Source organism: Aythya marila (genome assembly GCF_965140915.1).
Source record: "Aythya marila genome assembly, chromosome: 8".
Taxonomy (NCBI): domain Eukaryota; kingdom Metazoa; phylum Chordata; class Aves; order Anseriformes; family Anatidae; genus Aythya; species Aythya marila.
In genome coordinates, this window is record NC_139049.1 from 11,191,482 (window position 1) to 11,204,945 (window position 13,464).

The 13,464-nt window shown below is 40.5% G+C and overlaps 1 protein-coding gene across 1 annotated transcript; it reads right to left on the reverse strand.

Annotated features, from left to right (window-relative positions):
• Window positions 1–377: 377 nt before the first annotated feature.
• NUF2 (NUF2 component of NDC80 kinetochore complex) lies at window positions 378–13,350 on the reverse strand. Its single transcript, XM_082765790.1, has 13 exons — window positions 13,222–13,350; window positions 12,987–13,061; window positions 11,226–11,302; window positions 10,438–10,499; window positions 9,486–9,583; window positions 8,805–8,878; window positions 7,006–7,102; window positions 6,185–6,247; window positions 5,359–5,496; window positions 4,348–4,488; window positions 3,404–3,579; window positions 1,553–1,688; window positions 378–1,091 (listed from the first exon to the last, which is right to left on the reverse strand). Exons 1-13 carry the CDS (start codon window positions 13,342–13,344, stop codon window positions 942–944), a joined length of 1,410 nt encoding a protein of 469 aa, XP_082621916.1. The 5' UTR covers window positions 13,345–13,350; the 3' UTR covers window positions 378–941.
• Window positions 13,351–13,464: the final 114 nt, after the last annotated feature.

A 13,464-nucleotide genomic window follows, 5' to 3' on the forward strand; every position in this document is an offset into this window, starting at 1 on the left:
CCTGACTTGCTAGCACCTCCAAGAGAAGCTGAAGAATTACACAAGTCAGGAAGATGTTGTCTATACAGATTTGAATCCTCCCCCCTTCATTATGAAAGCTTTTAGTACACATTCCTACAAGTGTACAAACCAAATTTTATTTCCCACTTGGAATGTTATGCTAAGTCAGTTGGAAAGTAGGGAGGGAAAAAGTACAACAGAAATAGGGTTAAATATCCTTGTATCAGCTGTTTTAAAAAAAATCAATATTTTATTTCTTGAAGTAACCAAAAACATTCTCAAAACACTATGGCAAGCTGAGTGCCACCACAAGTGGTGTTACAAATATTTATCTGTATAACTTTTTTTATTTTAAAAGTACTAAGCACCCAAACACAGATGAGGGTCCAATACTACGCAGAGTAGAAACAAGTTTCAGCATCTAGAGGTACTCACCTGTTAACTAAAACGACACCTTTAAACATTTACAGTCACCAATATGACTAGAATAATTTGACATTTACATGGATGCTTCTGCTCCATCAGGATTTAATTCAGTAGTGTCCGTGGAATACCAGCTATTACTGCCTTATCTTGAACAGTATGTTCATTCAGGCCAGCCCAAAAAGACAGGTCATCCAAGATTAAAATTTGTATAACAGTTCCTACAGAAAGCAGAATTCTGTCTAAATGGCAAAAAAAAAAAAGTCAAGACTTGAGTATTACTGCTCAAATTAGGTACCGACCAAAACAATACAAACAGGTGAAACTGAGCATTTTCTTACCCACATTAAGAAGCTCACAGCATCAGGATCTGTCTAGAAAGCTAAATATGTCCTGACACGGCTTTAGAGAAAGTTGGGTTTTGCCTGGAATAATCACCCATTGCACATAAAGCACAAGCTGCTGAGTTCAGATACGAAGACAAATATAATGCAAGTGGAATACAAGTAGAGGCAGGTTCAAGAACTACTTCTAGGACTCTGAATGCTAAGCAGCCCCTTCTGCAGTTCAGCAATTTTATCTTCTCTTGAGGCTGCATAATTCTTTGCTGTCTTTATGAGAGAGTCATGACGCTTCTCCAGTCCAGCCTTCAGGTTTAGGTATATTTCCTAGGAAGAAGAAAAAGTAATTCCAACTTAAATCCTTACAAAGCATAAACCTTAAGTGAAGGTGGCCTGGTGGTCACAAGTGATTTTTAAAGTGTTGTCCTTGGCATAGGAAATATTCACAGAATACAGGAAAGTTACAAAACAATCTAAGAATAGGAACAGCTGCAAGCAAAAACCCCAGTATTACGACATGTTGTTTAACACACACAATTCTAAGGCTGTCAAACACCAGCACTAGCACAGTACTCACACTGGTACTGCCCCATTCCATATTAATCTGTATCACCAAGACCTCTGCCTCAGTGACTGCTAACCCTGTCCTCCCAACACAGATGGTACTTCAGGAATGAGCAGATAAAAGGAGATGCTAAAAGCAGACTCATCTTCTACTTATAACCCACCAGGATTTCTGCTTTTTTTCCCCATAAAAAAAACATAGCCAGGGAAACCATACAACTCACTTTGGCTTTCATTTCTTCTTTTTCAGCATTCTCATTCAGCTGCTGAATTTTGAACCTTGTCTGCTGAATTTCATTGTGAATTGCTGTCACTTTATCATACACAGCACCTCTCTTTTCCTGAACTCTGTTGCAATACCTAGAAGTGGGAGAAGAGTTAGTATGGAGCTATTCAACCAATTTGTCTGATCCTTAACCTAGAACAGCATAGGTACAGGAAGTAAAATTCAGAATGGAGTTACAGCAATACATTGAACATCCTCAGTTGCTGCCAATCAAGACAACTCAAAGGACTCCAATGGAACTGACCCAGCTCAAGCCAGCGGGCAGGTGGACACTGCATCTTCCAACCTCTGAACCATGTAGAACAGATGTGAGCAGAAAGCCCTGACTAAAGGCCAGCTCTGGCCTGGGACCCGCTGGTCTATGGCAAAAGCGATAGGGTTGACTTTGAATTACACTGAAGCATTAAGTACATGTTCTCCTCATCCTCAGACTCCCTCCCACCAAGTTAGAGCTCTATCCCATAGATTCATGCATGCAATTTCCAAATTCACCCCAGCTTGCAGGTAAATTGAGATAGCTTCAATTGGGAGCTACCATGTAATCAGCAGAGTTACTGTGGGAACAGGAGATCGGCTCTGATTTCATGTGTAAAACACTTACCAACTTATATTTAACATTCGCACAATAATTACAGTTGGAATTTTAGCTGCTGCTTTCTCTAAAGAATGGTTGAAATCACTCAAACTTAGTGAAAGCCTACTTATAGCTTCCTTATCTCAAGGGAACAATCAGGACACATTCTCTTATTCATCAGTGAAAACTTGTTTTCAAACCAAGGTTACTCCCTTTCCCCTTTCTTATCAAAACATCTAATTTCAATTCTCAAGGGAAATATCTAACACATTAAAAACAAATTGGCAGCAACTTTTAGTATAGAAGAGCATTAGATGGTATTATTTTCATTCCTTATTTAAATTAAAAGCTACTTTTCCTTCCAATATCCTTTAGCTGATACAATACCCTACATGAAGAGCAAAAGAGGCCTGGGAATCTTGCTGCCTTGTTGCACACCACACAAGCCTTTCCGCATGATTAAGTCTTAGTTGCTCCTCTCAGCTATGCGGAAAAAGCTATTTTCAACCACAGTTAAGCTACCCCAGCCAATAATTTTCCATGTTTCATTTCCTAGCAGTGTACCAAAAAAAAAAGTTATACAATGAGCTTTCTCTACTACAGTTCAGCACTTCAAATCTCGCAGTGAAGCCATGACCTTACAACACTGCAGTTTGCTACTGCAGAAGCGACCGCTGCGCTGTAAACACTGCTGTGCAACTTGCCTTTAGCATACAGTAGAAGAGAAGATGGGCTAAGAGGCTTTGATCAAATGACACTTTTCCTTTTGTTTTAGAAGCATCATGTCAGGATAATACTCCTCTGAGATACGAGCCCCATTTCCCCATGGGTCTTGAACATCTTTGATAATGAGCAAAAGTGGCAAGGGAAATTATGAAAAATTCATGAAAGGCAAATGGGGCTCTGTTGAAGTCTGATATGTTGGAAAATTATCCCAATGTGACATTCTCTTTAAGAAGATAAAAGAATCCAGAATAAGCATTATAAATTAAATTAGTGATCCAATAAAAGAATTGCTGTCAAGTCACATTGCAATTATTGATTTGAGACACCAAGTCCCTGCCTGCAGGGCTACTGGTCTTCATGCAAAGCTATCCTACATCACTCATTTTCCTCTTACTGCTAAGCTACACACTTGTACCAGACATGAACTTTGGTAGCACATAAAGACATAAAGTAGCACCAGGCAGAAAAAAAAAATCAACTCATCCATACTCTAACACAGACTGCTTATACTGCTCAACATCTTCACGCTTCTTTTCTATCCTTATTTCAGCTGTAGACAGCCTCTCATGTTTTGCAGTGACCAGCCTCTTCAAGGACACTTCATCTGTCTTCCCCTTTTTCAGCTCTATCTGAGCACTCTCAAGTTGGTCCTCCAGATTTCTGACCTACAGCATGTAAAAAGTAAAGAGACAAATTAAATAGGGAAAATAAAACCATATATCCTGTTAGAAGTTGACTAAGATTAGAACCGTCTTCTTGCTTTTTAAGAGATTACTAACCAGTTCTCCCTCTAATATTTCAGTTTCTGATTAGAAATACATGTGAATGGACAAGATCCTATTACTTGTGTCAATTCTAGAAGCTACTAGGAGGTCTGCTGTAACTCTTAGGCAACTGTAATTTGAATATGTTATACGAACACCCCCAAAAGATTACATTTTTTTCCCCCAAATGCTCTTAACAATTGCATTCTCACAGTTGAGTAGCACCTAGCAAGGTGCTTTATTAAGATAACCATTTCACCAGTCAGAGTCTAGCTTAGTAACATCAGTAAAATTAAAGCACTTCAGATGTGAAATAGTCCTGAAGTGGTAATTTCTTGCTCTAGTTTCTATCCTATAGGCAGAAGAAACTGGGTCTCGCTTTTCTTCCTCCTCCATCATTTCCTACCAACAACCCCAAGACAGTTCTAACTATTTTAGGTCAGGTTTCTATGGCAACAAAGGCTTGATTATTAAAAATGGTCAACAGTACATTAGTTAGCGACATACAGCAAAGTAGCATCTGTTTTACTGACGTTTTTCATAATCTGAATTCTTTCTGTTGGTGGCAGATGAGATACACTTTCAAAAAGCAGATGTTTACTGTTGATTGCCTGACTTGGATTGATATTAAACTTACCCACATTGTATCTGGTTAAGGGGAATACAAACCTCTGATAACACACTGGCCAGTATCTCCACATTTTTTTCCTGTCTTTCCATCTTCTTTTGATATAACTGCACCTCCGACTGGCATGCTGGCAGAGCTTCAACTAGGTCTCGGTAACCTTCGTATTTCTCAATAACCTCTTCCTTTAAAAGAAGTATTAATAGAACAACTTAAGAATTCAGCAGTTATTTCATACAGCACTAATTTATACTGACTTATGCCCATTCCCTCATTGTTTAACATACTAAATATTAATTCCAGTGTATTTGTTGAAATTAGATCTTTGTAAACAAAAACACAGGAAAAGTGACATAAGTGTTTTACACTGAATCAGCCAGCTTACTACAAAAGCTATGAGGACAGAAAAACTGTACAGTGAAGAAGTTCAATACTAGCAAAAACAGGAGTTATATGAAACAAACAGGTATCTGGAATTACAGCGATAAGAGTGCCACGTTTTGGAACAAAAGTCCTGAGGGAGAGAAAGTTAGGTAAGCTTCACAGATTCATGAGTGCTCATGAACAAACTTTTTTAAATAGACATTGCCATAAAAAAAAGCACAAAAACACTAGGAAGAGAGCTCAGAGTTCACCATAATAGTAGAAACAGACAGCAATTCCAGAAACCATGAATGAGAAAAGAGGTAGCATAAAGCAACCGTTTTAAATCTAAGAACATTTGTGAGCTGCCAAAAATACTGGCATCTCTCCAGAGCAAGCAGTTAGGAAAGAATAAATTCAAGAGCTATACACCTAGTTTCACAAGTAAACAATTATTCTTAAGACTAAGCACCAGTGACTGCAACTTCGTTTCTCAAAAAGGAAAAAAAACACCAGAAGTCTGCAGTTTTCTGTGAAGTTTTGATTTCATTTGAGACTAACCACCAGTATGTTGATTTTTAGCTAGAAGTATAACTTATTCAAGAACCAGTTGAAGACTATGTAAGTTCATTAAAACATGCATCTTCCTAATCGAATACCTCCTCACATGGAAGAGGGAAGAAAAACCTCACCTTGGATTTCTTGAGTCTGTTGACAGTCTCTTTCATCAGTTCCATATAGTTCTTCATTTCCTCTGGACTCTCCACAATTTTTGATTTTAGCTGCTCTTGTTCTTCTTTCAAAGTAGCCATTGTCACTTTAAGCTCATTCTAGTTTTCAAGACAAAGATGTACTTTTGTTCACTTACATTGCTAACAGTAAAGCAGAATTGTCAGGATCTTAAGGCTAGACACATTCTTTTCCTCTGTAAGCCATTCCTCATTAGGAAGTTTATTCAGAGTTGTTTTTTTTTTTTTTTAAATAAATATCATAACATTCTCACTCAAAACAATTAATAGTCCACTTTGCTCCCTAAACATGTCTACAGTGGTACAGCACTAAGTTGCAAGAACAGTATTTAACGAGCATTCCACAAAAGTCCTTCCAGGTAACACCCATGGCTAGCAGATCGCTCCTACACAGACCCTCCCATACAACCCCTCAAAAACCTCCTAAATTCTCTCCAGCCAGCTCAGTGGCTGCCTCGTTAGCCATTCTATGAATGTAAGCTAGCCTGTAGCCTCTCAAACATTCAGAACTGTTGCCCATGATGAGCTTCCTGAATGTACAGCTTTACATTGCAAGGATGGGCTTTTTAAAGAAGTAACAACGCAGGCTACTGCAGAAATGTTTCCAGAAAAAAAAAAACTGCTGAAGCAGTTTTTGAAAGAAAAGACAGCTAGTAATCACCACAATATTAATATTACCTAGCTCCAAGAATAATCTGATCTTAGAAAGAAAACCAATCTATTAGCTGAACACAGATTTATGTTAAGGCCTACACAGAGGTGTACTTACCAGTTTTCGGGTCCTCTCTGTAATATCTGACTTTTTTTGTGAAATCACTTCTTGCAAAGCTGCCTGAGAAAAAAGTAACAAGTTTAAACATCTCTACAGCTACTAGCTCCTTTGCCCTTCTATCACTGATTTGTCTATGAGAGATCCACTGATAGTTTCTTTGGAGCACCATGACTAGAATACAAATTTGCAGTCTAAAAGGCACCATTTTTGAGAAAAGTTAACACCAGGCCACCAGTCATACAGAATTCAAGCACATAGTTAATATTATTAAAAATTGTGACATGGCTTAAAGTAATAAAAAAATACTAATCAGATATTTTTCACTCTAACGCAGCTGAAAAGGTTACCTATGGGATCTCAGGTGAAAGGTGCCGCTGCTGGAAAGTTACCCCACCCTATGATCAACCCTACTCTTTTTGCTAGTCATTCCACTGGGGTGACCGTATTTCCTACCATCATCCTATTTCCTGCCACAGCTCACCTCCAGTTCCTTCTTTGAATTCAGAAAGAAAACAGTTTGAGAAACATACGCATCATATTTCTAAGATTACTACAGGGACCTCTCAAGTCAACACAATACCATATTTCAAAAAGGAAGAGCTGAATACACTTCTGATATCATGCATGTTTCACACTCCTCACAGGTAATGCTAGGGATTAGACAGGACATAGTGTTGCAATGACCTTTTCTGATTTAAACCAAAGTCCTTTTTATTCTTTGTAGAAGCAGGGGTCAAACCCAAAGAATGAATAGAAATAAGGAACACCCGTGATCAGAAGCAATGGCAGCAGTTCAGAGGATAACAAAGATATCATACTGTTTTCCGACGATAGTCATGGCTTAGCAGTTGCTCCAGTTCTTGAATGTCATCTGACAGCTGCTTGAACTCTGCTTGCTGTTCAACTGGAACAGTACTAAACAAAAAGTAAAGGTGTCGGATAGTTTCAGCATCATTATAGTCAGGTCAGCAGTGTACAGCAGATAAAACACTCTTTCAAAGAGCTTATAGCCAGCAACATCATGGATCAGGTTAAGGCAGCCTGAAATTAATACAACTTATTTTCCCCTGCTTACAAAGCTTTGGTGGTGAAGCGTACTCTGAAGAGCTATTTCAGAAATAAGTGATACAGGCTTAATATAGGACTGTAAATTTTAAGATAACATTAAATAAAGACAAGTACAAAAGCACAACACTTCTACCAATTTATTTGGATTTACGGTGTTTGCATATTACATGCCACAGAAACAGCTTGTATTGGGATAAAACTACTGCTAGCCAGAAAACCTCCTGCCTTGCGCATACTGGGAGCAGTTATCAGGGAAGAGCTTTCTAAACAGAAAGCTATCTTGGAAACTAGCCATCTTTTCATCCTATTACCTACAAGCAAAACAAAACTTAATGGTGCAAAGACACAGTCAGTATGACTAAATGGCCTGAAACAGAGAATGGGGCACCCACGTCAAATAACTGAGGAAGGCAACTTTACCCATCCATTAAGTCAAAGACGAACTTCCTACAGCTATATAAGCAATAAAAACAGCTCACTAAAAAACAACTATAACAGCAAGAAAGTTTCATCCTAGTCCCCCAATTTACAAAATATTCTCCCAAAGCAATTACATACTCCTAAAGTCACATTTTTAACTTCCTGCCAGCAATTCTTCTAGCCTAATACCAGTAGAACTACTTCTTTAAGGGTGAGTGCAACACAACATAAACATCTCTGCACTTATGAGCTTATTTCCCAAGGAGGCTAACCAGCAGAGGATTAGTTCGGAAGAGATAGAATCCCGTGGGAGGGACCCCATGTGGAGCAGGGGCAGAGTGGCTCTGAAGGAGCAGGAGAGAATGTTATGGGCTGACCACAGTCCCCATTCCACTGTGCTGCTCAGTAGGAGGAGGCAGGAGGCGGATGGGAGGAAGGATGTTTTTAGTTTGTTTTTAGTTTCTCACTGTTCTAGTCTGCTAGTGATAGGCAGTAAGTTATATATTAGTCTCCCTACATTGAGCCTGTTTTGCCCATGAGACAGTAATTGGCAAGCTGTCACCCTGTCCTCATCTCAACCCTTGAGCCCTTTTCCATTATATTTTCTCCCCCTCTTCCTTTGAGGAGGGGTGGGTAAGAGAGCAGCTATAACAGAGTTCAGCTGCCAAGGAGGGTGAAACCACCACAGGCATGTGGATGCACCTGGTGACAGCACTTGCTGGAGGAGATGGTTGTCAATTGAAAGAAAAATGTTGACAATGAGCTATGAGTTTCACTCCCATTATCAAAGGTTAATTAGTATCTCAACTCACAGCATCTTAGATCTGTGGCACTTAGATCCCACTATCTGTAGCAATCTAGTCTCACACACACACCAAAAAACAGGTTACTGAATGCAATCATGCCTCTCGCAGTCTAAAAAGCGCTTTCCAACAGATGGAAGGGGATTCTGGGCACTAGTTGAACTGCACAATGTTGCGATCAAATTCAAAGAAGTCAGTTGTTATCAGCCAATTCCATCAGATCACTGAAATCAAATAGCCAGTTCCTGTTTAGGCGTCCCATTGTGCACACACACTGAGCAAGCCAAGAAATACTGCATCTCACAACACTTGCTCCTCACACTTACTTCAGTTTCTCCAGCTTCACAGCTGCCTCCTGATTTGCTGTTTCCAGTTGCTGGTGTTTCTCCATAGCTAATTTCTGCAAGTTAAGAATTCATGAAGACTTATTTTAGAGGAGTATAGTTTTTCCTCAAGTTCTGTTAGAACTCTACTCATCATTATTTCACATAACATTCACAATCCCTGAACTACTGAGATATTCAGAAAAGAAACTGCCTGCAGCCCTAGCTTCAGCTCAACAAGAGCTACATCTATATTTTCTCAAAGTGATTTGTCAAACCTCCACTTACAAGGCTGAACTGAACAATCAAATAAGTTACTGGAAAAAACTCAGATGATAGCTTAAGTGGAAATGCAGCCATGGTACCATACAGAAACTTTTACAACATTATCAACTAGTCCATCAACTCACTATTCTTAACTGAGATGTTTCCTTAAGAGCACAGCAATGTTTTTTTCTTAAGCCATTTACAGTAGTTGTGTACGCTTATAATGTCTAATGTAGCTGTACAAGAAGTTTTATTTAATATTAAATGGGTACATTCCTATATTGCTCAGCTATATTTAAGATTCTCGTGTTATTTTACACACACTTAAAAAAAATCCCCTACCTCTATGCTCCCAATTGTAGGTTAGCATTAAATATACTTAAGGAAGCACCTGGAGTAACATGCACTCAATCTTACATAGTTCATCTGCAGCTCCAAGTAGGTCTCACGTCGGGATTCTCTGAAATGCACAAAGTTGAGAATGCCACTCAAGAAGCGAGCTGTCCTCTTTGCCTCTGAAATGGAAACAACCAGACATCACTATTTTGGTCTCCACCTCCATTGCAATTGCCTAGAAGTTGGGCAAAACACAGTTTAGAGAAGAGATAAATTACAAAAAAAACATGCAAGTTCACTATTTCCCTGCTTACCTTGCAAAGGTTTCATGGACCACACAAAAAGCAGCACCAAGCTATGAACTTACAAGGTGTCAGCAATTCTACATTACTTAACAAATAAAAATGGCACCTAGTAGAAAGACTAGTAACACAGCTCCACAATTAAGCGAGCGTCAATATTTGACTACAGCCCTGAAGACTGAACCTCACTGTAACTCTGGCTAACTGAAGCTAGCTGTTAGAACTGCAGGGACATTTTGGCTCTATTCCCAGTGAACTGCGTGAAAGATGATTACAACGTTCTCAAATGTCTTAGACAAGCCAGACACAGAAGTGATAGAGAAGGCAATTCTAAAGAACTGAGTTTCTTTGCACCAGAATCACCAAAGTTAGGTATTGGAAAGAATGAAGCAAAAATGTAATTAGTTCTAGGCACTGGCATAAGATATTCTTCCTAGCAACTCCGGAATGCCATATGCGTTTCATTACCACCTATCCCTACATTATTAAAAGCTTGTCACACTTTGCTCTCCAGATCAAAAGACAAGACCAGTACACAGGACTCTCCTCAGTTATTTAACTGGACAAGCCTACATAGGGACTAAGGTGGAAAACCACTCACTAGAACCATCGTCTAAAGACCACCTTCAGGAGCAGAGGAGCAGACACCCATCTACGCCAAATGAGAAAAAGCACCTCGATATCTAGATATCCACCCTAGGACACACAAGGCTGACAATGCACTCACTTACTTGGATTTATAACGTCAGCAATCTGAAAGTCATTAACCCGGCACACTGGAAGGAAGCGCTCCCTGTAAGGAAACAGAATACAGCCTTATTTTCCAGTCAGCAGCACTCGCTTTTTGTGCTATATACATTTACTGAAGACAGTTATTGTCCTCTCACTCCAGAGCACATGTACAAACACATGACACAATATGTCTCAGGAGAATAAATAGTAGGACTAGATATCAGTGTTAAAAACTGGTATTCTTACAGTATCTCATAAGGAATTCTATAGACAAAATACTTGCCTTTAGATCAACTTTTTACCTTAATTAAGGAACTCCTTCACTTAACTAAAGGAGTCAGATCTGAAGCTTCATCTCTGTTTTAAGGGGAAAACTAGCACACATTTCAACAAAGGAGTCTAAACAGAATTCAGACAGCAGATTCATGCAACAGGTACCCAAGATCCCTCTGCCAGGTGTAACAATGAACCTCTAGCCAGTAAAAGAACAGAATAATACCCCACCTTGTTTGGGGGGCATGGCTAGGGTTTTTATTGTTTGTTTTTAAATAAGACTAAAATAAGCCTCCTCACAGGAGGCTAGATATAGTTAAGCTAATACATTATTTTTGACAAGATTGCTGCCTGCTGAGAATAACCCTGCATTACAGCATTGCTGTCTCTCATTTATCTGCAGACTTCACTTCACTCAGAGCCAAAAAGTGGCAGAGCCACTACCCACAAAAGTTTCTAGTAAATGGAACCTTTATAAGGAGGAACAAATGAACAGATGCTATCTTGTACTTACATGTGAATATACAAATTACAAACAGGTAGAAAGCCTTCAAATATCTGCGGATACATTATTTCAACGTTGACGGGCATCTGAAGAATAAAGAGTCAACACGTCAGTAGAGAATACTTACAAGAAACCACAGAAGATGACTTCCACAACATAAAATCATTCAAATAGGTTAAGCATACAGACAGATACTTGTTTCCCCATCCTTGGGGAACACAAGTTAGAAGCAGAAGGATATTATCTAGTTAGCAGATTATTTTCAGTGTCTATTTTGGCTGGTCAAAACTGAAAGAGACAACAATACCTAAAGCAACACCACCACAAATGCTGGAATTCAATTTAAATCCACCATTTTGATTTGTTTAAAATAGAATCACAACAGTCTCTGCATTAGACACCTAACAAACAGCAGGACTGTCTCTTTCTTTAAAGATCTGAAAACCAAACATTAAACTCTTAAAATAAAGAATTTAGAAGAAGACAGTAGTACACTGTTGCTTTTTCTGATTATTTAAATCACATTAATACAATATCCCAGCTGATGTTATTGTCTGAAGGACTAAGTTGTCACAGGCACATATGATTTTCCCTTTCAACTTATCCAAAACCAGCACAAGACAATACCATTTACTCTTGCTGTCAGGAATCTATTCCTGACTGGCAGAAACAAGGTAAGTTAAATGTTAATCAACAAGGTATCAGTTAGCCCAGCCCACTAACTGCACTTCTCCTTGCCTTCTTCTCAATTTCAGAGGTGGAAATGATTAAACACAAAAGGCACATTTTACTTTCCTTCTAGACTGGTCCTTGTAAGAGACCCTCCTTCAGCAATGGCCAAAGCCAGATGCCCAAGAAGACAAAACATAATTTCAAGGCCAGAGATAACACCTTGAGATTTAACAGCCCTCCACAGGGCTTGTGCAGCCCCTCTGAGGCCTTACAGACATTTCTGGCACCTGCAGCATATCAGAGAAGAATCCACAGCTGAAATCCACAGCTTAATCACAGAAAATTTTCTTATAGTTTACCGTAGTGAGTGAGCTCTTCATGTCCTCTAGTTCCTTTGGGGAGAAGGCCTTCTCCTCGCCATAAAACAAAAATAAAAATACCCAGAGGGAGGACACCCACAAAACCACTATATATTTCTACAAGCAACTTGGGACGAAGCTAGCTTCTAGACCAGGTGGGCTGTTCAAATCAGCAGGGCCTCAGCAGCACCTCACAGACCACAGAATACCCACAGCTGGGACTGGTGAGGATCACTCAGGCCGACTCCTGGCTCCACACAGAACCACTCCAAAATTAAACTGTATTTTGAGCGTGGCCTGAAGGTTTCCTGAACTCCAGCAGGCCGGGTGCAGTGACTACTCCTCTGGGGAGCATTCCCAGCCACTGCCTCAGCGAAGAGCCTTTTCCTAGGAAGGTTCTTCCAAACTGAAAGAAGCCTGTGGTGGTAATGCTGACGGCTAATGCAGAGGCACACGTTTGGTCCTGCCCCAGCAAACATTGTAAGCTGCCTCACTTATGAGGCATAACGAACATATTAATGAACATATTAAATACAAATCCTCACACACACAAGATGCCCTATACCAGGTATTCTGCAAGACAGGAGGGATTTCTAAGCTCCTGTTCATTTGATTAGACAGAAACACAGAATGTTACTTGCCAGATAAGATAAAAGGGAGACAATTGAACGCATAGTGTGGAAAGTGCAGGATTTTTTTTTCTGTTTATGTTCTGTTATGTCCGCAACTAGCTACGTACCATGTAGAAGTGCTCCAGGCGGATCCCATACACCTTCTGCAGGATCCTCATGAAGATCATGTGCAGGACCTCAGGCTGCGAGGGGAGAGGAGGCGGGTCAGCACCCCCCCGGCTAATTCCTGAGGTAATTAACCACCGAGACCGACCCCACACACCCCCCGACTCCCCCCCCGGCGGCGGCTCGAGCCCTGACGCCCCGTTACGGGAACGCAGCCCCCAGCCATTAACCCAGCACCTTGGGGTTGGCGAAGAGGTCGGCCTTGGTGAGGCCGCGGGCCTCGGCGCCGGCCAGGAGGTGGCCGCGCAGGTAGGTGACGATGTCGTCGGGGCTGTAGCGGGGGAAGGTGAGCGCCTCCATCTTGCCGCCGCGCCGCTTCAAAATGCCCCCCGCCGCCGCCCATTGGCCGGCGGCGTGATGGACGGCTGGGGCCGGCCTATCAGCGGCGGGGATGGGTGGCTAAGAGGCGGGAGTGAAGGG